At 48.2% G+C, this 25,409-nt stretch overlaps 1 protein-coding gene across 4 annotated transcripts; it reads left to right on the plus strand.

Annotated features, from left to right (window-relative positions):
- On the plus strand, positions 1 to 24,297 carry cica (capicua transcriptional repressor a). Of its 4 annotated transcripts, XM_031586459.2 has the most exons (22): positions 229 to 416; positions 3,136 to 7,101; positions 8,270 to 8,404; positions 8,726 to 8,879; positions 10,923 to 11,022; positions 11,816 to 11,998; positions 12,238 to 12,370; positions 12,673 to 12,839; positions 13,242 to 13,377; positions 14,875 to 14,972; positions 15,363 to 15,792; positions 16,126 to 16,233; positions 16,468 to 16,607; positions 16,787 to 16,947; positions 17,054 to 17,241; positions 17,406 to 17,834; positions 18,479 to 18,663; positions 18,859 to 19,010; positions 19,119 to 19,270; positions 20,281 to 20,412; positions 20,691 to 20,816; positions 21,145 to 24,297. In XM_031586459.2, exons 2-22 carry the CDS (start codon positions 3,360 to 3,362, stop codon positions 21,435 to 21,437), a joined length of 7,344 nt encoding a protein of 2,447 aa, XP_031442319.2. In that variant the 5' UTR covers positions 229 to 416; positions 3,136 to 3,359; the 3' UTR covers positions 21,438 to 24,297. The 4 variants fall into 4 exon arrangements, with proteins under 4 accessions (XP_042566582.1, XP_012673737.3, XP_031442319.2 ...); XM_042710648.1 differs by lacking the exon at positions 229 to 416 and adding an exon at positions 1 to 216 and having other exon boundaries at positions 15,363 to 16,233; XM_012818283.3 differs by having other exon boundaries at positions 228 to 416; positions 15,363 to 16,233.
- The last annotated feature ends 1,112 nt before the right edge of the window (positions 24,298 to 25,409 follow it).

Genomic DNA, 25,409 nt, shown 5'->3' on the forward strand with positions numbered 1-25,409 from the left:
TCGCCACTGCCCGCCTACTAGTTGTTGCAAGACCTCCTCTAAAATCTAATTGGATTTCACAAACTAGGGTCTGTCCAGCTGTTTCTTGTTTTCCCGTTTCACTATTCGACTGTAAATGTTGTCAATCAACTGTACTTTGACATGAAACTCCACCTTCAGACATCTAACAAAGTACTATTGGCTACTGTATCCAATGGTCGACGCCGATTGGCTGAGGTGAGTAGTTGTCAAGGCTTTAGGCTTCATTCACCATTTTGCGACTGTAGTGTAGGACAGGAGCTGTCGTACTTTTCCTCGTTTGGGAGGCTTTTGCGGAAGAAAATTATTTGCGAGCCCAGATACTGACAGCCGTGAACAACCTGCAATTTAATTGTTTCAATTTTTGACGGATATCTATGTAGCGTCACTGTTTCTGGGTAAGTTGAAACATAAGCTACAAATCTTTCTTCTGCAGCACTGCGGAGGTTTGCCTGTTTTGCTTTGTTGGGGTTTCGGTATTGGGTGTTACTTAAGTAAATATAAGGCTACATTATATTTGTTTCGTGGTCAAATTGGTGTCTGTGTAAACCGGGTTAACTGGAGAGATAAGTGTTTTACCATCCTCAGAGAGAAGAGAGGGGGTAGGGTGCACAGTCAGTCTAAAACTTTTTTTTTCTAGAAAACGACAGAACAGCTACTGGGTGAATTAGTCTGCAACAAATAACATGTTTTAATCTCATTGCTTACAAACTGCACTTTCTGAATTAGTTCTGTACAAACCGGAAAGTATATATATTCCAGGTTTCAACGACGTTTTTGCTCTAAGACGACGCAAACGTTTCATTCTGCTTTGGGTGTTCTCTAGTTGAGGGCCTGGTCTTTTCCTGTTGTCCTCAAAATGATACATTGTAAAAGGATCGTAAACTGAATAATCTATTGATCAGTTACTGTAACGTAGTGGATTAGCAGTAGCCTACGATTACCGTTTGCTGTCTCACGCAACGATTGCGTGTAAAGATTCACAAATGTAATTTAATTTTAACGTCGCAGCTTCCGTGTCTAGGTGTGCTTACATAAACCTTCGATGACACAAGTGTTTTTACACGTACTCACTCGTGCGATCATATTTTGGTGAATGGTGCAGCTTTGTGGATAATATTGCTAAGCGGCCTTGTAGAGCCGAGAGGCCTGCGTCACTCCACTTCTGGGTTCTTTGTGTAGTAGGTGGTAGTAAGCGCAGAGTAGGGCACTACGACCAATAACAGCGCTTGACACACATACAGGCTGCTGCTCAGCAAAAACTTTCTCAGGCCCATATCCTATGATTTGTTGTCCGCTCTTGATGCAGTACAACGTACACGCTTTTACAATAGGCCTACACATATAAACTCATATCAAGATATAGGCTATGTGGCGCTGAGTCCATTTTGTTAATAATATTAGACTGTCATTTCTGAAGAATTAGGTAGTGTAGTTAAATATACGTTGCTTGTGATTATGTTATTTAGGCAGATTTAGTTATTACCAACCTACTATCGAAATACACGTGAAATCGCTTGGTTTCATTCTAATAATCGGTTACTTTTAAACACCACTTTTTGTGTAACAGATCTGACTTATGAAATAGGGAAGATAGTTTTGTAAAGTATCAATTCATTGCCTTGTCTGGTCTTTATTTTTTTATTTTTTTACATATTTAGTTTGTTTCATGAGTTGGCTGTCTTATCCAACCTTATTTGTATATATTTTGCAGTGGTGTGTGAGTGCTAGTAGGAACTTGATAGATAACAGTGTTGGAATTTTATTGGTTTGTTGGACAGCGTTATTTACATAGTCCACAGGCTCCCATAGAACACAGGGTTTAACTGAATAAGGTCTTTTGAATGCTGCAGCTGTGTTGTGGTTTGCTGCATGGCCTTTGCAATGTGCGGCCACACCATCAGCAACCGTGTCAACTACACTCCAGCTCTGTCTAGTGCTGCCAGCATCAAGTGTAGTTTCAATACCCTGCATTCGCCTACACACATGTGCCAGAATGGACTGGCACTGGGTGCATATCCTGCACAGTTAAGAATGAAACTTGCACTCTCTGTCTGGCGTCAAATTCAGTCTGATAGAATTTTTTTTCACTTTCTGCAGGGTAGCACTGGTAAGCTGAGCGTGAATATTTACACCAAGCTGCTCTGTTCATCAGACTCAAAAATATACAGAGGGCTTACCAATGTCACACATATAGAGCACATGCACATCATTTTACATCATATGTTATTTAAAATAAAAGCTGAAGTAACTGGGTCACCTATGATTAATGAGGTTTTCATTTCGGGTGTATGAGTATGAGGTCAGTGTCGAGTGCTGACCCTACATGTGTTGACTCAGGCTAGCCGCTATGCTAACTAAGCCATGGTCACTGTTTTCTGTGGACAAACACCAAGAGGTGGACTCTCCAACTCTGTAGAAGTGTGTTGTTTGGATAAGTTTTGCAGTGGTGTTGCATTTTTAAAGAGATAAGGCAAAGCAAAAGAGGCGTCTATAAAAAGAGGTGAGTTGAGAGAATGATAAAAGAGAGAGAGAGCAAGGGACAGTGACATAGAGAAGGAGTGGAGATGTGTACAGTAGTGGGAAGTTAAGCATAGTTAAGGTTGTAGGGGCGGATTGCCTCAGTAATAAAATGCTTAAAGGTCAGTGTGAGTAAGTGAGTGAGAGAGCGAGAAAGAGAGAGAGAGTGAGTGTGTGTGCTAAAGAGAGAAATACCAGTGAACCAGGAATTCCCCCGCCTCAACAGTTCTAGCCAAGAAACTTGTGTGTGTTTTATACTTGTCTGGGCATGCAATTCTATTTATGTGGCTATGTTTATTATTTAGCGCAACACACATCAACAATTAGACTTCACAGTGTACAATTGTCAGCATAGTGCAACACACTCATTACTGAAGGTAATACAAGATTATGCAATAGGTATCAATAATTCACTAGATATAAAACCTAATCTATCAGTATTTTTATGAACATAAAGGTATATTGTGTATGGGTAAATAAGACTTGCCTTAACTCTGTACAATGGGCTCTAACAAGCTGTTTTTAATATGTATACACAGTATTAAAACTAAACTCATCACCTCATTAGTAATCACCCCATACTACTCTGTACTCCAGGCCCTGGAAGAGCAGGACTGAGCCCGAGATAAAGAAAAAAAAGAAAAACCGAGGCCAACCCAGAAGAGAACGTACCAGAGAGGAGAGAGAGAGAAAGAGTGAAGAAATAAGAAGGCGGGATGAGCAACAGAGAGGCAGGACCAGAGGGAAGATAGAAGAAGCAGGGAGGAGCCTGATCAGCCAACAGCAGAAACAACAGACGAAGGGACAGACAGCGGAGAGCCATGAAGCCATTAAAGAAGGGGGGCAGACCCTCGCCCCCATCCACCCGTGCCAAGGCAGGGAAGAGACGGGGCCAGTCGGACAGCAGTCCGGAGCAGGACCAGTCCAAAGCCTCGCCTCCCTCCCCGAAAAGACACACGCCTCCCTCGTCCCACTCGGAGTCCTCCCGCGAGGAGACCCCTCGAACCACGGCGACCCCGGACCGTGATGAGAGCCTCTCTCGCGAGGGGGATTGTGGGAAGGCTGGGGCAGCGGAGGAGCGCCCGAGCAGCTGCAGGTCGTCAGACAGCAACAGCAGCGTGGCCAGCTCCAACAGCAGCCCCAACCCCTCGGCCAGCCGCAAGACGGCCACCTTCAAAGCCCGCGTGCCCAAGAAGAAGTACACCTCCGAGCACTGCTCCTCATCCTCCGGTGTTTCCACAACTGGCGCCGGAAACCATGGCAACCCCAGCACGCCTCCGCTCAGTAGCAGCAGCAGCGGCAGTGGTGCACACAATAACAGCGTCACTGCTCAGCATCAGGTCAGCACTGCCAGCAGCCAGCAGACCCCAGCCAGCACACAGACCCCCAGCCAGCCTGCAGCCAGCATGGACCCCCACAGCCACAGCCAGAGCGGGGCGGCCACAGCCGGTGCCGGCCAGTACGGGGACAGAGAAGCAGCGGAGAGGCCTCTGGTTCCCAGCCCCCCACGCTGCTCTTCCACAGACACTGCCAGTGAGCACTCAGCCGATCTGGAGGTGACAGCAACCGCTGCCTTGAGTACACCGACACCCTCAGACCCCCAGCCCAGTGTGGAGCGCCCCCACCAGCACCCCCAAGCGCCACCCTCACACTGTAACTCCAATTCCTTACAGGACAGCCTGACTGGAGGTCTGGAAGATGCCCTAGCAAAAGGGCTGAAGAACCAGCGCGTGCTGGCACGGCAGGGTTCCGGCATGTTCCTAGCCGGTGTGGTACGGCACGTGAGCGGGGAGCAGGGGAGCGTGGAAGTCCAGCTCAACGGGGAAAAGGGCTTAAGTTTCTATCCCTACCAGCCGACCGAAGGAGCAGTAGACCTTGTGCTAGACTCCCCACCTCCAGGCGCAGCACAGGTCGCCATTGGGACCCATGTGTGCGTGCCATTTGGAGGGGGCCACGAGGGCAGCGAAGGGGCCCAACAGCTCTACCGGGAGGGGCTGGTGACGCAGGTGGATTCCCACCCCGCCGTGTCATTCCCCTACCGCGTGCTGCTGAGGGATGAGCCAGGAGCCGCTGCCGTACATGACAGGGGGGCTCAGGAGGAGGGCGGCGGAGCCTCCCCCAGTCCTGTGCAGGCTGTGTGGGTGTCCCGGCAGAGCCTGCGTCTCCTGGTGCCACCGTGGGATCTGGATCCGGGCAGCCGTGCCTGGGAGGACCGCGAGGACATGGAAGTGGAGCGCGAACTCTCAAAGTTCATCGCAGGGCCGTTCCACGGGAGGACGTTGCTGCCTCATCCAGCATCTGCACCCCCATCTTCATCCTCGTACTCCTCCTCTTCCTCGACCATTGCTGCAGCTGGGGGTGTGATGATGACGTCGGTGCTTAACATGGCAGGTGGCCGAGACTGGGAACGAGAGAGGGAGCAAGAGATTGAGAGAGAGATGGAGCGACAGAGGGAACGAGAGCGAGAGAGGGAAAGAGAGAGGGAAAGGGAACGAGAGAGGGAACGAGAGAGGGAAAGGGAGAGAGAAAGGGAAAGAGAGCGGGAGATGGAGAGGCTCCAGCAACAGCACCACCAACAGCAGCAGACTCCTGAGGAGGACATGGAAGTGACGATATTCAACACAACACCGATGAGAGATGGGGGAATTGGGATCGCACCCGGAGGCAAGCCCCTGGGTGTGTCCCAACCCCGACACATCCTCTCTAAGCCACCGTACCTGTCAGTGGTGCGCAACATCGGACCCCCCCTGGCCCACCTGGCTCTCAACCCACACGCACCCCCATCTTCTGTGCTGTTGGGTCTAGATGGAGCCACCCCCGTGATGCCCTCGACACCTCAGCTGCCCCCACTTCCGCCCTCCTCGCGGGGAGTCCTGGACAAGCCTCCTTCCTCAAACTCCCACGCCTCCTCAGGGGGGTCTGGCTCCGGCGGGGGCTCGGGTTCGGGGTCTCGGTCCCGGACCCCTCTGACAGCGGCACAACAGAAGTACAAGAAGGGCGATGTGGTGTGCACCCCGACCGGGATCCGTAAGAAGTTCAACGGCAAGCAGTGGCGTCGGCTGTGCTCGCGCGAGGGATGCTCAAAGGAGTCACAGCGCAGAGGTTACTGCTCCAGGCACCTGTCCATGCGCACCAAGGAGATGGAGGCCGGAGGGGGGGGACCTGGGCTGGGCCGTGACCGCAGTGGAGCCAGCAGCACAGGTACGCTCACCCCCTCTGACCTCAGACTGGGGAGTGGGCGCACCAGCAGCGAGTTTGACTGGGATGACACGTCTCGCGACAGCAGCGAGGCCAGCAGCCGGGGGGGCGACTCGCGTCCTCGCCTTGTGCTTCCCTCGCTCCTGCCCCACGACCTCTCCCGCGACCTCTCGCGTTTCGACTTCGATGAGTGCGAGGCGGCCAACATGCTGGTGTCGCTCGGAAGCTCCCGCTCGGGCACACCCTCGTTCTCGCCCGTGTCCAACCAGTCGCCCTTTTCACCAGCCCCTTCCCCATCCCCCTCGCCCCTCTTTGGCTTCCGACCGGCCAACTTCAGCCCAATCACAGCACCCCCTTCTCTCAACCCACGCCGGCCTCGCCACCTGAGTGGCACCAAGCTGGGCACGCCAGGATCGGATAGAGAGCGGCACCTGTCGGGCGTGGTGTCTACCTACCAGACCAACCTCACTTTCACCGTGCCCATGAGTCCGAGCAAGCGCAAGCCCGATGCACAGCCCCCGTCTCTGCCCATGGCCCCTTCTGCCCCGCATGACTACGGCAAGCCAGAGGTCCAGCAGGCCCAGCTGGTGGTGGGTGACCCAGCACTGGGGCTGAATGCAGCTGGTTTCAGAGTCTTATCCCCCCAAAGCCAGCCTCCCACCCCGTCATTCTCCCGGCCCCGCAGCGCTGCCAGCCGCCCCTCGTCCTCTGCCGCTTCCACCCCTCCACCCATGCTGGTGTCCCCCACGCCGCCTTCCCCCTTGCCCCAGGAGCCTAGCCCTCGCCGGGGCCTGCCGCTCCGCGACTCCCCTGTCATCGTGCGCAACCCGGATGTCCCACTTGCAAAGTTCAGCGAGGGACCCCTGGGCAGCCGGAGAGGCAGTGGAGGAACCGTGGCAGGTGGTGGAGCGGGTGTGGGAGGTGGAGGCGGAGGTCGCCCACGAGACAATGGAGGCCAGCCCCTGCACCTCAGTGGCACCTTGCAGGCCCCCGTGCCCATCAACGGCGCCAGCGCCACCAATGGAGCCGTGCTCCTGCGTAACCCCGGCTCCACCCTTGTGCTCGTTACCTCCGCCCAGTCGCTGACGACCGCTTCCACCACCCGCTCCGCCCACACAGGCTTGGTAGGGGTCTCTTCCTCCAGTGGCATCGGTGGAGCCGGTCCGACCATCGCCAGCGGGGGCACAGGAGAGGGGAGAGAGAGAGAGAGGAACCCCGGGGAACACGGAGACACCCACGGAGGGGTGCTGCCTCAGCCGGTGGCCTGCCACCCAACTCCCACTGCCCTGCTGCCGCTCATCGTGCCCGCAGAATCCCCCCACCCCGCCCCACGCAAGGACATCATCATGGGACGTCCAGGAACAGGTAAGGAGGCTTCATGAATTAAAATGACATTACATGACTTCGGGAAGACTGTGCTGTCAATAGTACAGTCACATAGCACTTATATTCATGCATAGTTCATGTAGACTATAGACTAGCCATTTTAAGGCTGGGTGAGGATTTCAAACTTCTTTTGAAAATGATTAAACTTGTGCTAACATTAGCAAGATTTATTTCTGAGCTTTTTTCCATGGCCTGAGTTTAGACGTGTATTCACATGTTCTGTCAGGAACATTTCAGAATGTTGACATAGAAACACACAAGGGTTGTTTAAATATGTGACAAGGGCCGATTTCTGCCAGAACATTTGTAGAGGAGGTGTTTCTATGGTATGATTCATACACATTTGTATAAAGTGTAATGTTTGTCTAGACGTATAGTAGTTAGGTGTGCCAAATGAGTATATTACCTAATCTCTCTGGTATGTTGAGACATTATGTACTGCACACACACACACACACACACACACAAATGCTCACATGCTCTCTCTCTCTCTCCCTCTCTCTCTCTCACACACACACACACACAGAGGGGTGTGGTTTAGGGTCAGTGTGTCTAAAGTGAGAACTGCAGCTCAGTGTATCTGAGTGGCTGGAACTTGCCCAGACATGTTGTGGTAGTGAGAGAGGGCAGAGAAAAGAGTTACTCTGACACACACACACACACACACGCACGCACGCACGCGCACACACAGTCAAAGCCAGTCCTGGAGACTACATGACCTGTCCCTTGAGAGCAACTGAAAAATGTGACCCCTCCTACACACAAATGCTAAAAGCACTCACGCTCACAAAGCCTAATCCAAAGCCGCTCCCAGATAACAGATACTATAAACCCTACTTGTGGAGTGCTCTACAACACTCGCCTATGTGCAGAAAGGTATAGTGACACAGTTTCATAACACACACACACACACACACACACACACACACACACACATACAAAACAAACACACACACACACATACACCTTTCTGCTGAGCAACACAAAAGAGGCAAGGCAAGTTGACCTTTGAAACTCGCAAAAACTCACACTCCATGACATAACATGCCCCACTCAAAAAGCTCCAGTGTGTGACTCCCTTGTCAAAGGCTTTTCGTCTGTCACTCATTGTTGTCACTCATTGTTTTCACTCTCACACCTCCCTCAGTTTGGACCAATGTGGAGCCTCGCTCAGTCCCAGTCTTTCCTTGGCATTCATTGGTCCCCTTTCTGGAGCCCAGCCAGTCAAACTCTTCTGGAGCCCAGCCTACGGATGGCCAGCCTCTTGTGAATCAGAGCAAAGGTAAGCTTGGGAGAGAGTGCAGAGTAGGACAGCTGTCGTAGTTTGTGTTTACAGCATCCAGATGCAGGCGAGTTGCGCAACTGCACTTCTTGTGGGAAGAAAGCATAACCACATTTACTACACTTGTAGAGTTTCTGGACAAATCTTGTGTATTAGATGCATTGGTTTACAGATCTATGCATGATATATTCATACATTAAAATGTACAACTCATAGTGTGATATGTTTGTATAATTATATTTGGGTTGTTACAGGGAATATTGTAGGGTCACCAGTTTCCCCTCAGGCTCTTAATTCTCCCTTCCCTTCCCCTCCCCTCAGAGCCTCGCTGTGGAGTAGCTCTTGTGAGTGACAACCGCAGCGGTCAATCAAGCACAGAGAGAGGCTCACCATCCCGCCCTCCCCCTTCTGCTGAGGACCCTCCCCCAGAGCGCGAAGCTGGCGACAGTGAAACAGAAAGTGATGCAGATGACTTGTAAGTGCACTCACACACACACACACAGGTCTGGGATCACTTCCTTCCACTTGAAAAAGGTTGCAATAGAGACGTGTAACCTACCAAATGTAGAATCCTCACATCCGATGACAAGCCCAAATGGAAGAATTTGCAAGGGTTCTACAATGATACACTAATACTTTGAGTGGGGCTTCTTCTTTTTCTTTGTCAAGACCAATACCCAGTGGTTAGACCTCAAGAAATACAAAAATATGTCGCCGATTCCATCCTGATTCCGTTCCCCCACATTAAAGGACAACTGATCCAGGTCACCACTTAGTGCTTGTTACTCTCATGTCCGGAATGTGTCAACGCATTAAACCATCACACTTCCCCTGCCGTCACACTTTTCAAAATGAGTCATAAAAGCGAACACAAACAGACACAAACAGACTCTAACCAGGCGCAGCCAGATCTCACTGACAAAATGGCTGCTGAGACACGACACAGGCTAATGCTAGAGGCTTCTGTTGGGTTGATTCTCATTTATTTTATTTGTCTATCCTCCCTTTCGTTCCTCCTTCCTTCCTTCCTTCCTTCCTTCCTTTTATACGTCCTTGCCCCTCCCTCTAATAAAAACGTGAAGGAAATGAGGAAGGAATGTAAGGAGGATGGAGGAATCATGAGAAATGAGATGTGCTTTCTCGCTCACGCATCATTTTTAAGAGACGTCAGTCACTGATGACACCGCAGCATAACGTCTTACTAGACTTAACAAAACTGTCATTATATACAGCATATTAGAAATTAATGAATTCTAACTTAATTTAATTGTCATAGGAGAGGCAACAAAAAACCATTAGGGTTGTTGCAATGATTTCTACCTACATTGACACAGGTCCACATTTATTTCCATTATTTATCATCATTATTTTCTTTGTCTATTATGTCAAATACTTACATCACACTTGCAGAGGTCTCCATTTAAATCCATAAACTAAACTAAATGTGTTATTACATGAATTCCAACCTAAATAGAGTACACTAGAATGCAAGTTATTATAGTGAAAAAGAAAGACACGATTGCACGTATATTCATGTAAATCGACCTTTTAAAACAGAATGTTAAGAAGCGAAAGCTTCGATTATTTTAAACAAACTGTGAGTTGTATTAGGTCTACTTTATATTGAAGTCTGTGGAAATTGCTGACAATACTGACCTAGATAGAAGGCCTACCATACTACGGCTGTTGAAATCATTAATAAAATCCTGTTAACAAAGTGTGATCATTTTCTGTTCTCAAGCATGACATACATGCAATATTTGCTTTTTCAAACACGATCCTGTAGGCAACACAGTCATCAATGTTTAGTTGAAGTTGGCATATTTGATGACTATTGAAGCATATGAGGAACTTTTCTTGGTTTGACGGATTTATTTCAGTTCCTAAACAATTACATCTTATTTTAAATAGTGGGTTGACAGATGTGAAGAAAGCATAAGAAGAAATGGGAAGGGGAATTTTCAGCCTTGAGGCTATACCTCACGCATTACGAAATCTTTACCTCTAGACAGAAGACGCATCCCTAAAAAGACTCCCGCATAGAATGCTCTTGTGTTTCTTCGCTCATCGGTCCTCTGTCCTCCCTCCTCTGTCCTTGTCTCCTCTGGCAGCAATTAGACAAATGAGACGTCTGTCATGACGTCACACTTCGAATGATTTCCGGGGCACGAGCTGGAGGACCAAGGAGCGAGGACAGAGGAGGCATGCAAATAACGGTTTGAGATGTACCTTGTTAATCAGGCTGAGTAGGGTCATGAGTTCAGTTCCCAGGATGCACCTGTGCAGAGGAAATGATGTGTGCACGATAAGTGGCTGTGACTGAATGTGAATGTCAACTTTGATGAGTTTGTGTCTGACATCCTGTCAGGGTCTTCTGAGGAGAAACTGTGACAGACAAATTGATCTCCTTGCCCTCTCCTCCCCTCCCTAGTAAATACAGTGTTCCCAAAGCTAGTCCTTCAATACATTTGAATTCAGTTGAATTCAATATGTTCCCTTCCTTACCCCATCTTCACAGGTTTTTACCAGCAGTGTCCCAGGACCCAGCCCCCTCCACAGGCCAAGCGAAGAGGCGCACACAGTCCCTCAGTGCCCTCCCCAAAGATGGAGACAAGAAGGTGAGCACCCACATCTCCTCTGGTCCACTCTCTTCCGTATCTCCCTCTCGTCTCTCCTCTCACTCTCTTGTTTCTTGACGTCTCGTCACCTGCGCCAGAAAATCTGTGTCACTCGTGTCACTATCTATTTTAACTGAAAAAAAAACATGTTCAAAGCGGATTATTACTGTTATCATTATTATAAATAATACAATACATTTGAATCACAGCAAAACCTACCAAGTAAGCTATGAAGATAGACAACAAACAATATGGAAGACATAAAGTGACTGGGTGGCCTTAGTTTAGTCTGTCTTTTACTCTTCACACTTTCCCTATTATCTGTGGGAGGAGGTCAACACTGTTGAGACAACTAGAAAAATCCCTGCTCTCACAAACACACAAAAGGTGTACCAGCTAAAAAGCAAGTAGCCATAAAATGTAGGTCAGTGGATATGATGTCTAACTCTTCATGCGGAGTACAGTTTGAGGGAGAGATGTTTTATGAAATATTTGAAAATGTTTAATGTCACTTGTCAGACAAGTGCATCTGGCTTATCTAGTACTCTCACAGCCTTCAGACAACTTTGAATTTGACTCAATTTGTCTGCAAAAGTACATCATGACCTTCTTTCTCTTACAAATCTCTCTCTCGCCCACACTCAATCTCTCTTTCTCTCTCTCTCTTTCTCTTTCTCTTTCTCTTTCTCTCTCCCTCTCTCTCTCTGTCTCTGTCTCTCTCTCTCTCTCTCTCTCTCTCTCTCTCTCTCTCTTTCTGTTGCTCTCTCTCTCACACACGCACATGCATTTCCAGAGGGAGAAAGACCACATCCGACGGCCCATGAATGCCTTCATGATCTTCAGCAAGCGTCATCGGGCACTGGTGCACCAGAGGCACCCCAACCAGGACAACCGCACGGTCAGCAAGATCCTGGGGGAGTGGTGGTATGCACTAGGGCCCAAGGAGAAGCAGAAGTACCATGACCTCGCCTTCCAGGTAAAGCCATGAAATTCATGAAAACACATTTACCCACACACACACACACACACACACACACACACACACACACACACACAGAGGAAAAATACATTTAATTTGTCTTAGACACTTCCTTGTCTCACACAAGGAACACAACCAGCTTAACATCCTATGTATATATATAGTCTCTCTACTCTCCCCTTGTGCTCACTCTCTCTCTCTCTCTCTCTCTCTCTCCCCCTCTCTCTCTCTCTCAGGTGAAAGAAGCCCACTTCAGAGCACACCCAGACTGGAAGTGGTGTAATAAAGACCGCAGGAAGTCTCTCTCCGAGGGCCGTGGGACCCCAGGGGCCAAAGAGCTGCGGGAGCGCAGCGCCTCCGAGAGCGCAGGTGAGTCTCCGTCACCAACACCGTCACTATCACACAATGTGTGAAAATTAGGGTTGTCAAAATAACGCGTTCATTTCCATTTATTAATTCGAGAAAAATAAATACATTCAACACAGATTAATCTCACTCTATTATATTATTGTACGTATTATATTACGCTGAATGTTGGTTTCTGTGTGTATGTATGAGTGCGTGTCTTTGGGCGTGGGCAGGGCGTGTGTGTTTATTCTGTGTTTGTGTGCGTATGTACATTGGCGGTCTGTGCATGGTCACAAGCTGTTCTGTCCCCAACACGTTTGCAGAGGCCCAGTCTCAGGGAGTGGACCAGAAGGTAGTGGGGTCGAGCTGGACCCCCGGAGCAGAGCGTCGCTCGGGCCCCCTGGGAGTACAACACCCTCGGCCCCGCGCTTTCTCCCAGAGTGCCGTGCACAGCCTGGAGAGGAGGGAGCGAGAGAGAGACATGGAGAAAGTGCGAGACTTCTATATGGAAATTTCATAGTCTTTCCTCACCCTGGACACTTTTCTATTCACTCACTGTCTTCCATTCACTCCTCCTTCATCTCTTTCTATTTTTTCCTTCTTTGGCTCATTTCCTAACCCCTGCTATCTTTCCTCTTCTCTCTTTGGCTTGCTCTATTATTAACTTTCATTCTCTCTCTCTCTCACCTCCTCTATCTTTCTATCCATCACCCCCTCTCTCTTTTTTCCTCTCCCTCCACGCTTTTCGCACCATCTCTTTCCCTCGTCCCCATCACCAACACCTTGTCTGTGCCTATCCATCATTTCTCTTACAATGGTTATTTCTGTCCCATACCATTAAATCCCTCTCTCTCTCTCTCTCTCTCTCTCTCTCTCTCTCTCTCTCTCTTAGATGTGTCAGGAAGGAGGGAGTGGGTCCCGCCCGCGGCCGTCCGGCTCGTCTAGGCTGCAGCGGGGGATCAGTGAGGACGTGACCAGCGACGAGGAGCGCATGGTCATCTGCGAGGAGGGCGACGATGACGTCATAGGTGAGCCTGTTTAAAGTGACCATGAGACCAACAGACACAAACAAACAAAGCTTTCTCAGTCACACACAGATTGCAACGTACAAGAGTTTTTTTTTAAAAGTGATCTGTTGCTGAATTGGCCCACAGAACTAATGCTTATTCAGTGTAGAATACTAAGGTGCGTGCGCTTGACATATGTTTGTGGTCGACCAATCATGTTCTCTTGTAGCTGATGTAATCTATTTAAAAGTTTCCTTCCAATGACCACCATTTCTTTTAAAAGCCGGTGCTCAACAGCATACTTTTCCAATGTGTAAACACGATTAAAATGGACCAGAGTAGTCTGTGTCTTGTGTTAGTTCATGTTTTTGTGTTTTAGGTATGTGTATCCCGCCGAGGCCTGTATCTTAGCAACCCAAGAAACAAACACCTTTTAGTCCTCTGATGAAAAAAATTGCTTCTCTTGGTGTTAGGAAAAGTTGTAATGACATTTTAACTGACAGGGCAAATAACCGGGGCAAAACCTAATGTAAACAAAATGTAGTTTTATGATTTGTCTGAACTGTATTCACATATTAGAAATAGCTGCAAAACGAGCGTAACATAATGGTCAGGAGGAAGAAAATCCATAAGAGATATAGCTGAATATAGTTCTGTGCTGCCCTAAAACGTCAATTAGTTTGTTTGCTTGAGATCTCTGCTGTTGGATAAACATAAAAGGTCTGTAAAAGGTTTCTTTATATGGAGGTTAGATACATGCAAAGCGAGTTCTGCGGTTACCCTGTGTGGGTGTGCTATTTACATTGTTCACACACACACACTATTTATGGTATTTTACATTAAAGGAAATGTCTGAGCTGCAGCGTTTTTCCTCATAGTTTCCTATCCAATGTCAAGTCGTCTTCAGTTCTGCGTTACTCCACCGTGTCTGTATATCCAGTTTGTTCTATGTCTACTGGAGAGAGAGAGTTGTGGCAGGCTTGTACTTGAGTGTCAGTGAATAAAAAATGCAGTGTCTACAGAACATGATCTCGTTCGACAAGGTTCGTCATTTTCTTTTTTCACTCTCTCTCTCTCTCTCTCCATTAGAGTTTTTTGGTTAAAGATGCCAAAGTGTTGCCATGACAGACCCTGGGCACCATTTGTACTGCAGATTGATTTTGACTCAGTCCCCCGTCTTTTCTCTCCCCTCTGCCCCCGCCGGATATGATGAGCTATCGATTCATCCTTGCGTCTGGCTGGAGCCTGTGTAAAGAAAAGAAAAGCTCTCCAGCCCGAGCCAATAATAACCGCTCTGTCACTCCCGCTTTTCATTCGCACAGTGCAGGGTCAGCGCCCAGAGTAGAAGCGGCCTGGTACACGTCTGGCCTGTCTTGGCTCATGTCTGCTCCTGTCCATCTGTGTTTTTGGATAGGCTTACGCATGCTATCTCTGTGTCCTCTGATTGGCTGGAGCGTGCTCTTGGGGTCGTCTGATTGGCTGACTTTCTGGCATGTGTTTTTTTGTCCCTGATTGCAGATGACTCTTTTACCGAGGGCTCTATAGACCTGAAGTGCAAGGAGCGGGTGACAGACAGTGATGAGGAGAACGCGTCCGCAGATGAGGCCGACGGCAAGGTGGCTCTCAATCAAACACACACAGACACACACACACATACACACACACACACACACACACACACACACACACACACACACACACACACACACACACACACACACACACACACACACACACACACACACACACACACACACATACACATACACATACATACAGTACATACGCTTGCACAGACACACACACACACAGGAGTTTAGTCTGTCAGTCACTCAATGAAAGATCTGTGCGATGCAACAGTTGAATGATCTGAACAAGCACAAGGACCAATACTTGTGACTGATGCCCCACAAGCATGTTGTATGTGTCTCAACCAATGGAAAGGAATCATTACTGACCCATGACTCTCTCTACCTCTCTCTCTCTCTCTTTCCCTCTTTCCACAGCGAGCCTTCCAGCCTGTTGTCCGTCCCTCGCATTCCTTCTCTCCCGGCAGAGACCCATCAAAAGGTGTGGGGGCCCGTGGAAGAGACGACAGCTCACTGGAGAGGATGACCAACATGGCAGGTGGACTGGACAGCGGGAGACTCAAGGATGTGAAAGAAGAAGCTGAAGGATTGTCACCACTTCCCACTCACTCCCTCTCATCCTCCACGACCACTCACCACCCCGGGAATGGTGTGACCCAGGTGGTGGGCCAGGTGCGAATGGCCCACACCATGGTGACCAGCGTGATGCGACCCGTGGTCAGCACCCCCGTGCCCATCGCCAGCAAGCCTGGCGACAACGGCCTGCACGTGGACAAGAAGACCAAGCTACTGATCGGAGCAGGAGGAGCAGCAGCAGCAGCAGGAGGAGGTGCCATAGCAGTAGGGGGTGGGTACTTCCCCTCGTCCTCTCCCAAACCGGTGGAGGGGCAGGGGGGGCTGGTCACCAGCCTGGTGCTGGGAGGGGCCTTCCCCAACCAGCCCACCGTTCAGCTCCTCACCCCGCCCCAGTCCCTCCCCTGCTCTGCCGCTAGCCCCACCCACGCTAACGGTGCCCTCCCCCTGTCCCTGCTGCAGCCCCAATTCCTCCCCACCTCCGCGCTCACATCCCCCGCTGGGGGCAAGCCTGTCACTCAGGTGCATTACATCCTGCCCACCCTGCCCGCCAACCCCAAGAGCCCCTCCCCGCAGCAGCCAACCAGTGTCCTCACTTTGCCCACAGCCTCGCCCACCCACATGTCCTTGGCCAATGGTGTGCATTCGGGGGCAGGACCAGGGATAAGATATGCCTCAGTTCCTGCAATGGGCGGATTCAGCCCAGGAGGAGGAGGTGAGATGGAGAATGTGATTGGCTTCTATGGACAAACATGGAATGGAAAAGATTCCAATGAAATTAAGCACTAAATATTTAGCTGATTTCTTATGAATTTAAGCATGACAGGCATGCCATTGGTCAACCTTAACCCTCAAATATGCCAATACACTAGTGACAGCCAGTCACACATACATGGCTCATGGTGTCATCCTCGTCTCCCTCTCTTAATCTCGTGTCTTTTTTTCCCAGTTCAAGCACAGACCCCCATCTTGCAGAGCAAGATGCTGGTTCCCATGGCGACCATGAGAACAGGCTCCACGCCTCCGCAGCCCATCTCTCTGGTAGCCCCCCCACTTCCTGTTCAAAATGGTGCTCAACCAGGAAGTAAGGTGCGTGAGCAGCTCCAGTCACAGAGACTGGTTTCAGAAAGTGCACTTACACTTTCCTATTCTATAGTTAGCTCCCTGTCGAAACAGAGAGTCAATATGGGTGAAATGGCCCTCAGTGTACGTCCTTGTGTGTGAAGTCATTACCATTAATTATGACTCACAAGTCTTTTCCTGTTCAGATCATTCAGATTGCTCCGATGCCTGTGGTCCAGACCAATGTTCATCCCTCAGCAGCAGTGCACCCTGGGAATTCCTTCCCCGTTTCCATGGGAACAGCGACTGTTATGGCTCCGGGCTCGGCTCCCTCACAGACTGTTCTGCTTACTCCTCCACCCACAAGGTTGTATGTATATCTGTGTGTGTCTGTGCTTGACATGGTCCTTGAATTGTTTTTGAGGCCTGGGGAACCCATACCTAACTGTGTGTTTGTATTGTGTCCCCTCTAGGATCACTTATGTGCAGTCAACCCCGGGCGTGGCTGCCCCTATGCCACTGGTCTCCACAGCAACGGTCTGCCCCCCTCAGCAGGCTCCACCTCTCTCTGGTACAGCGTTCCTGCAATCACCCCTGGCAACTCTGGGTTTCACTGCCATAGCACCTGCTGGTCAGGCCCTGGTCCAGCCAATTGCAGCAGGTGAGAAGAAACCAGTGACAAAACGTAAACGTGAACTTAAATGTAAAATGGTAGCAGACTCAGTTATTAAAGCTGAACCTGTACTAGAGACTGATTGTACACCTTATAATGCATCTGTATTTATCAGTCTTTCTTTTCTTTCTCTCTCTTTTTCTCTCTATCAGGTCAGCCCCCCCTCTTGGCCCCAGCTCCTCCCCCCAGCTGTCCATCACAGCCCGCCGCAGCCAATGGAACTCCCCGCCAAGTTCTCACAGCCATCTACCCTGCCCCCAGCGTCACCCTAGCAACAGGGGTGATGTCTTTGGCAACTGTACCCCCAAACATGACCCTTCCCCCCCCTTCCTCCAACCCAGACTCTCCCTCCTCCACCCTGCACATAGGGACAGCCACACCTGTGACAGCGCAGCTGGCAGAGCACATGCAGGCGCAGCCTCATGCAGACAGACAGGTGGGCATGTCTCCCGTCGCCGAGGAGACGGAGAGGCAGAGCGCAGCGGAGAAGCACACGGACGCAGAAGCACAGGCGGAAACCCCGGGCCATACTGCAGCAACAGCACAAGCAGGCGGCCCAGCCCTGCACCCCACACCCACTGGTAAACCCCAACTCTCCAGCTCTTTATTACAATGTCGTTAAAGTGCTCTGGTAAGGCTTTACTTTGAGGTTCAATTAACAAACATTTGCCAGAAGTGCTGTAAGAGTAAGCAGCAGTTATTGTTAGTTAAAGTAACTTTAATGCAAAGGAGTGCCCTGCTCCTTATGTCTCAGGGCTAACACCACATCTTTAGAATCAAAGATCTAGATAGTTTTTGTCAGCCCCATTTTCAGGCATAGTGAATAAAAAAGAAGTGTAGAGGTGCCACTTCCTAGAGAGCGTACCTCATAGAAAAAAGAGTGTAAGGCATTTACAAGGATACAGTCTGTGTGGGATTTATAAGATAAATTACAATCCAGACCTGTGAATTATGCATTTTCAAGTTTAGTTAAAGCGGTCCATGTCACTCTATTATACTCATAGTCAATTAAGCTAATGCTACATTACTTAACAGTGTGTCTCTAAGTCTAAAGTCTAAAGTCTCTCAGCTATCATGTCATGATATGTTTTGTATTGCATTCCTTGCTTGTCAGGAAAATGTACATGCACCACTGCCTCACTTTCTATTCAATGGGAAATGGGCTCTCCCAAAATGACTCCTGTTCCTTGGAAAGCCATAGGTCACGTTGATAATATCCCTGCAGGTCGCCATGGTAGCACGCAGGTCAAGGCTCAGGATGCAGCCAATCAGAGTGAGACAGATAGAGAGAGGAAGATGGAGGAGGGTGGTGCCTCATGGCGAGACCAAGCGGCTGAAGGACAGGGGTCCGATAGGGCCTCCAAGGGCCACAGCACTGACGGGAGTGGGAAGGAGGAACACAGCAAAGAGGTGAGGAGGACGGATAGAGTTTTCAGTGATTAGAATAGCATGGCTCTCTAATTCTTCTCTCTCTCTCTCTCTCTCCCTCTTTAAATCCATCTATGCCAATATTGTCGTGTGAAAGTAAAAGGATTAGTTTTGTACTGACCTTCACCCCTTTCTCTGTTTGTGTCATTCTCTCTCTACTGCTCTCCCTCCATAAAGGTGAGACGTAAGGAATCCAACTCCCCCCCGCCTCCTTCCTCAGGACTGGAGCCCCCTCCTCCCCCTCCTCAGAATGACAGAGACAACCCTACCGTCAAGAAGGCCAAGTCCCGCCCCCCGCCCCTCAAGAGGACCTTTGAGCCTGTCGACAGGTAAGCGACAGGGCATTTGACCAATGACAACCGAATGACTCTCACAACAATGACTGTACATTCTGGGGGGGGATCCCTGTGATTGGCTATACTCTCTTTCTTTGATAGGGTGATGTCAGGGTCATACTTCGAGGAGTGTCTGGCCGAGCTGCCGGAGTTTCGACCTGAGGAGGTGCTGCCCTCCCCCACCCTGCAGAGCCTGGCCACCTCCCCCCGAGCCATCCTGGGGAGCTACCGCAAGAAGAGGAGGAACTCCACTGGTAAGACAGAGGGAGATAGTGATGGAGAGGATGAATGGGAAAGAAAAGGAGGAGGTAGAGGAGGAGGAATTTATACTGTGGCTCCAATGGGTCAATGTGACCACTATAGATCATGAAAGTATGAGTTATCAGCGTGGCACGTTTACATAGATTAATCCTGTGGACATCATCTTGAGACTTCCAATGGGGTAGTTCGCTACAGAACTAGCAGCACAATGTAGTTAGCTCCTTTACGTTTTATTGCTTTATCTTTTTGTGTGTGTGTGTGGGGGAGGGGAGGGGGGGAGATCATCCCTACTGCCCACGAAGACTGATTGCTGTAAATATAAACAAGTTGTTAAATAATTTTTATGTTTTTGAGTTTTATCATCAGCATTATCACTTCCAGTCCTGGAGGGGGTAATGTGAGGCAGAGCTTGTTGGCACCATGCTCCTTCCTCATCCCTCCAACCCCTGTTAATGTGCTACTTTTATTTCATCAACTGCCCACTGAGTTCAGGGCTTTTCTTACCCAGACAGCCTTTGATTTTCTGGGGTTGCACTTGGGGTTTCTATAACATAGCTGGCTGTGTTTGGCTAGAACGTCTGCTTGGGACCAAATTTCAAAGCTCTTCCCCTCCAGCGTCAAGAGGCTTTGTATTGTTTACTGTGATGTAGATGTTTCTGCAGTTGTAAGATGTTTTTGAGCCACTGCATTTTTTGTCCAACTCTTTTGTCTCTAGTGAAGTGATTTTGCATTGCACATTTATTTTGTTTTCCAGACTCATAGAATTAACAACTCCTTTGGTCATTTGTATGAGTCATTCAACCATCTCTGCAGAGGAGGTCAAAAAGAATGTCTTCTTATCAGTTATTGTTTGGTTTTCCATTCTGCTATCTGTCTCTCTTCGTTCCATTCTTTGTTCCACTCACTTATCTTCCTTTACTGTCTACTTACCTCCTCCCTCACTCCCTTCTTTCTGCCGTGTCCTCCTCCTCCTCCTCCTCTCCCTTCTCTCTCTCCTCTCTAGATTTAGACTCTGCAGATGACCCCAGCTCTCCTAGGAGGAAGAGTCGCCGGCTGTCCAGCTGTAGCTCCGAGCCCAACACACCCAAAAGCGCTGCCAAGTGTGAGGGGGAGATCTTCACCTTTGATAGAGCAGGTAAACACACACACACACACACACACACACACACACACACACACTTATGTCATAGGCACAGCACAAAGCTGTGGTAGTATGCTTAAAGGGACTGTGCATAGGATGGTGTGCACTCAAACAAAGAAGTATTTGGTAGAGGATTTGGTTATCAATGTTCACATTAGCACAGCTCAGTTGAATACAGGTGGAATACAGGACATGCATAATTTAATATATATAGTATGTAGAAGTGTCACAAACCATGGTGACGGTGACGGTGACTCTCTTTGTGTCCCTAGGAGAGTCGGAGGACACGTTGGGGGAGTTGGGGGAGCGCACTTCGTACTCCTCACTGCGCCGCACTCTGGACCAGCGTCGGGCCCTCGTCATGACGCTCTTCCATGACTACGGCTTCTTCCCCTCAAGTAACTAACCATGTCAGCTGTCACTGGCCTTTGTTTACCACCATTGGTCTGTTCTGTGTGCCTGTGGGCTCTTAACAGTTGGCATAACACCACCAACTAATTAGGATTGTCATTTTGGGATGGTTCACTTGTAAAATAAACTGTCCTGCGGTGGTATTCGGTGGTCAGTTCGACCAATATGCTTAAATGAATCAATAAATCATGACTAATTGTAAAGGACTTAAACCTTAAAAAGTCTACAACTATCGATAATTCCAAGCAAACAGTATAAAAGTTCACATAGTTAAGCGAAGTGTGGTTACTGACGTCCACTTCTTGCCTCTCATAGCCCAGGCCACGGCTGCCTTTCAGGCCAGCCACTCGGACATCTTCCCCACCAAGGTGTGCCTGCAGCTGAAGATCCGTGAGGTGCGACAGAAGATCATGCAGACGGCCACGCCCGGGGCCTCCGAGGGCCTGGGGTCAGTGGGGGTGATGGGCGTGACGGGCTCAGACTCCGCCTCCACCCCTGGCCCGTCCAGCGTCCCACTGCGAGAGGAGAGTGGGGCGGAGCCCGACGAAAGGGGGAGTGGTCACGAGGAGACCAACTGCACGGGCGAATCGCAGGATTCCACCAGATGAAGAAGAGCGACTCACATTGACAGACAAACAGCAAAGATGGGCGACTCACAGAGGGAGGAATATTACTTACTCTTATTTACATACAACAACACTTTTTTGTGGCTAATTTTTTGGTTTTATTTTTTATCCTTTGTGGGACACACAGGAAATATGTGGCACACTGTCTCTTTATTACGCATTCACATCCACAGCCACTCACATTCACACACAGGCATGCATTCACTCACACACCCATACACACCCAGACATTGGCACACACAATCACACACACAAATACTCACTCACCAAACATTACCCTCGCAAACTCACAAACTTTTATGCAAGGACACAACGCAAAACAAAGAATAAAATCTATATCTATAAGTCGCCGTCACTCAACGGACACACACACGACAGGCACAAACGAACTTTTTGTAAAGAGCATGACCTGGCACACACTCACTTTGTACAGCGAGGAGAGGACTGAGCATCTGAGCACCACGCAGACCGATGGCCACAAAGACCCCCGTCGACTCACCACTTTTCAAACCCCCCAGCCCCCCGACCCCCTTCACACATCCAGCATCAGTGGCTCAGTGTCCAGCCACCCAACCTCAGCTCCAGTGCCCTACAATGCTGCGCCTCTGGCAGCCCCTAGACTGACCTCTGCTCATCTAACCAAGCCATCGGCTCTTGCTCTCCTCATTGGCCTGATTGTTGTACTGAATGGATAAGAATGTCTCTTCCTTTTTCTTATTTCTCCTATTTTTTTTTTTTTTTGGTTTCCACTTTTGGTTTTACTGTTGAAATGGACAGAACTGGGCCATGGTGGCTGCTTCCAGTGGACCCAGACCCAGTCGCATAGCAGCGGTGCTGGTTCCAGTGGGACCGAAAACACTTTGGTTCCCATGTCTGAGAAGAAAGGGAGGCAGCAGCAGCTCGTCTCAGGTAGCAACAGCAGCAGGAAGTGATGCAGTAGATCACGGCTGGCGTGTGCATTTGCTTCTTCCTGTGGTGTTCAAAATGGCTGTTCATTTACTAGTTTTTTTTTTCTCTATCCCTTGATTTATTTTTTTCAATTCAAAGTGAACCAAACAAAGGTTTGGTAACTCAAGACTTACTGACCTGCAACTGACCAAGCGGCCGGGCAAAGGCGAAGGAGGGGAAGACAAGGCTGTGGTGACTGCCAAAAAACATACACACTCACACACACACATACAACATATACTAAGAGCGAGTGATATAATGGCACTCACAACATGACAGCAGAGGAACGTATGTATATCTTCAAAAAAGAGGGAAGAATAGACAAAAAAAACGAATGACTAACTCACCAAGCTTGCCCCCCACCCCCTCTGAGTCTGTCTGTAGTATGTGCTTTGTTGTCAGCACTTGTGTCGTTCTGGTGAACCCGGTTAACCTGTGACAACAGTCCGCGTTTTTTCCTGGATGGCTGTGGTAGGCCTATCTTTTTAGCACGGACTAACATAAACATACAAACACACCACCTGTTTGGTCTAAGCAGACTTGTGCTCTACTCCTCGCTCTTAAAAAAAAACTCCTTTCGAGCCTCCATGTTAGGCTATCTTTCCCACCCCCTGCCTCTCTTATCCTGTAGTGTACGCTATGGATGGGGGTGCTAGTTTCTTTAAAAAAAAAAAAAAAAATGTTTCAGTCAGGTGTTTGCACAATAAGTGGTCCAGTGGCCACGTTTGTAATCAGGAAAGTATTGTTTTTGATAGATATTTAAATTTGACTACATCTTAGTTCCGTTCCCCCCCCCTGCCCCATCCGACCATACCCCAAATCTACCTGTTTTTGCTCTTCTCTTTCCTTGCTAAAACTCCTTTTCCTGCTCTTATGTTTTGTTTTTAAATTCCCCTTTTCTACCCCAACTCTCACCCCAAAAGCCTGGCTTCAGGGTCAGGTGAGGTTTTGTAGCTCAGGATGGATAAAATTAGGATAACCCCAGGGAATTCTGACTCTAGAACAGTGCTATGGGGCGTATTCTCAGGATCTAACCCCTTCACCCTTTCCTCCCCAGTCCCTTTCTCTGCCACTTTATCTCAATGGTGCAATAGGACAGTAGAAGTGAATATGGTTGATACGATTGACAGGATTGTGCCATAGATACTCACTGTACAGTCTGAAGAGCTGTCGTTAAAAAAGAAATGTATACAAATGACAGAAAAAAATGATGTATAATAACATCTATAATTTGAGTTCTGAGAAAGTAAGTAATCCAACAGAACAAACTAAAAATCCAAACTATTAATATAGCACTTTCTTTTTTCGTCTTGTTCAGCTGAGGGATCATAACTATGTCTCTCAGTATTCACTTGAATGTGTGAAAAATATATATATATATTTCTATATGTGTATAATATAGAGGTGCGTGTGTGTGTGTGTGTGTAAACGTTTCTACAAGTACTCAAGCAAACTTGATTTTCCCTCACTCAAAAGCTGTCACTTCTTACTTGCCTAATTCAATGGCACAACTCTTTAGGACTGTTACTGTATGTTTGTGTAAAACTGACAGGTATGTGAGAAAGCATGAGCAAGACAGAGAGAGATGACAAGATAGAAGAGAGAGAGAGAGGGAGAAAGAGAGAGAGAGCGAGAGTCATACAGATGATTAGACAGAAATTTAAAGAATCTTGGCACTTACTATGTCTGCAAACATGCGCTTGCACACACACACATGCATACTGACACCTATGTGTGTACACCTTACGATTGTGTATCCAATAAATGGTCCTTACTTTGGAGAAGGAATTTTAGAATGAGAAAGAGTGTTAGCCCATAAACAGGCATGTTGACCATGTGCAATATTTCTAAACAAAATGAATATTGAAAATATTAAAGACCTAACCCAACCAAATCTATCTGTGCCGTTTGTTCACTGGTTATTGAAGTGTAACTTTGTGTGTGTTTTTCTATACACCATATATTCTCATCTATTTTTATATGAAGGTTTATACATACAAAATCAAAGTTTATTTTCTGTCTAGATAGCTTATCACAAAGAGTTGATACAGGCATAAATCCAAGGGTGCAGCTACCATCAGCCAGTATCTACAACATCAAACTGCCTGCCCATGATGAATGAGACACCAATTCACTGAGTCATCTAACAAAGATATATAGTGAGGAAATTGCCATGTTATTCAGTCTAGATTCATGTGGGTGGCTGTTAGTGGAAAAAGAAAATACATACGTACATTCATACATACATAACCACACACAACACAGTACCTGGGGCTTCCATTGCAAACTGAAATTAACACCCAACTACCTCCACAGAGTGAGAGATTTGAGAGTAACCATAGTGGAAAGAACAAGATCCAGTTACATTATGCAAAAGCTGTGACAGTCAGTAGCTGCCCAGTTGACACAGTAAGCTTTCAAAGAACAGGCCTGAAAACTGCTGGTATGGATGGTGACCCGTAACATTTTCTAAATGGTTGAAGGAATCGTCCCAACGACTAGAAGCAAGACACTGTCTAACCAGCTGAAAGATGTTAGCCAGGGTTTAGTTCATGTCTTCATGGCCACTCGTCTAAATGAAAGACAAAACCTCCATAAGTACATCAATGAAATTGTTCCTGGTGAAGAAATGCGTAGGAATGAATGAGGCACTGGTAGAGGATGTCCCATGACAACATAAACCGTCCTCAGCATGTACAATTGATAGATTACAGGCTAATATTTGGAAGTCCTACCAGTGGCTGGAAGGGCTGGACTGAAAGATAACACTGATGTACTAAACAGCGCAAAAGCAGGCCCTGGGGCACCATGGCAGTAGTAGCAGAGATACACATCACATCACTATGCACAATCTGCGGGATTCAACGTGTAAACTAAACAAATCAGACACTGTTCAACAGGATGTTTGGCAAGATGCAAATTGCAGGAAGCTTGTCACAAACCAGTTGTGAGGATTCTACAAAAAAGTTAAATTATTCCTGTCATGACACTTTTAGAAACCACATA

This window comes from Clupea harengus, chromosome 19 (assembly GCF_900700415.2).
Source record: "Clupea harengus chromosome 19, Ch_v2.0.2, whole genome shotgun sequence".
Lineage (NCBI taxonomy): Eukaryota > Metazoa > Chordata > Actinopteri > Clupeiformes > Clupeidae > Clupea > Clupea harengus.

Excerpts from the sequence above, each read along its gene's own strand:
- cica (XM_042710648.1), top strand. The coding sequence starts at position 3,360 with ATGAAGCCATTAAAGAAGGGGGGCAGACCCTCGCCCCCATCCACCCGT. Across the intron at positions 12,371-12,672 it reads CAGCGCCTCCGAGAGCGCAG|AGGCCCAGTCTCAGGGAGTG; the intron begins GTGAGTCTCCGT and ends ACACGTTTGCAG. Across the intron at positions 13,378-14,874 it reads GGGCGACGATGACGTCATAG|ATGACTCTTTTACCGAGGGC; the intron begins GTGAGCCTGTTT and ends CCCTGATTGCAG.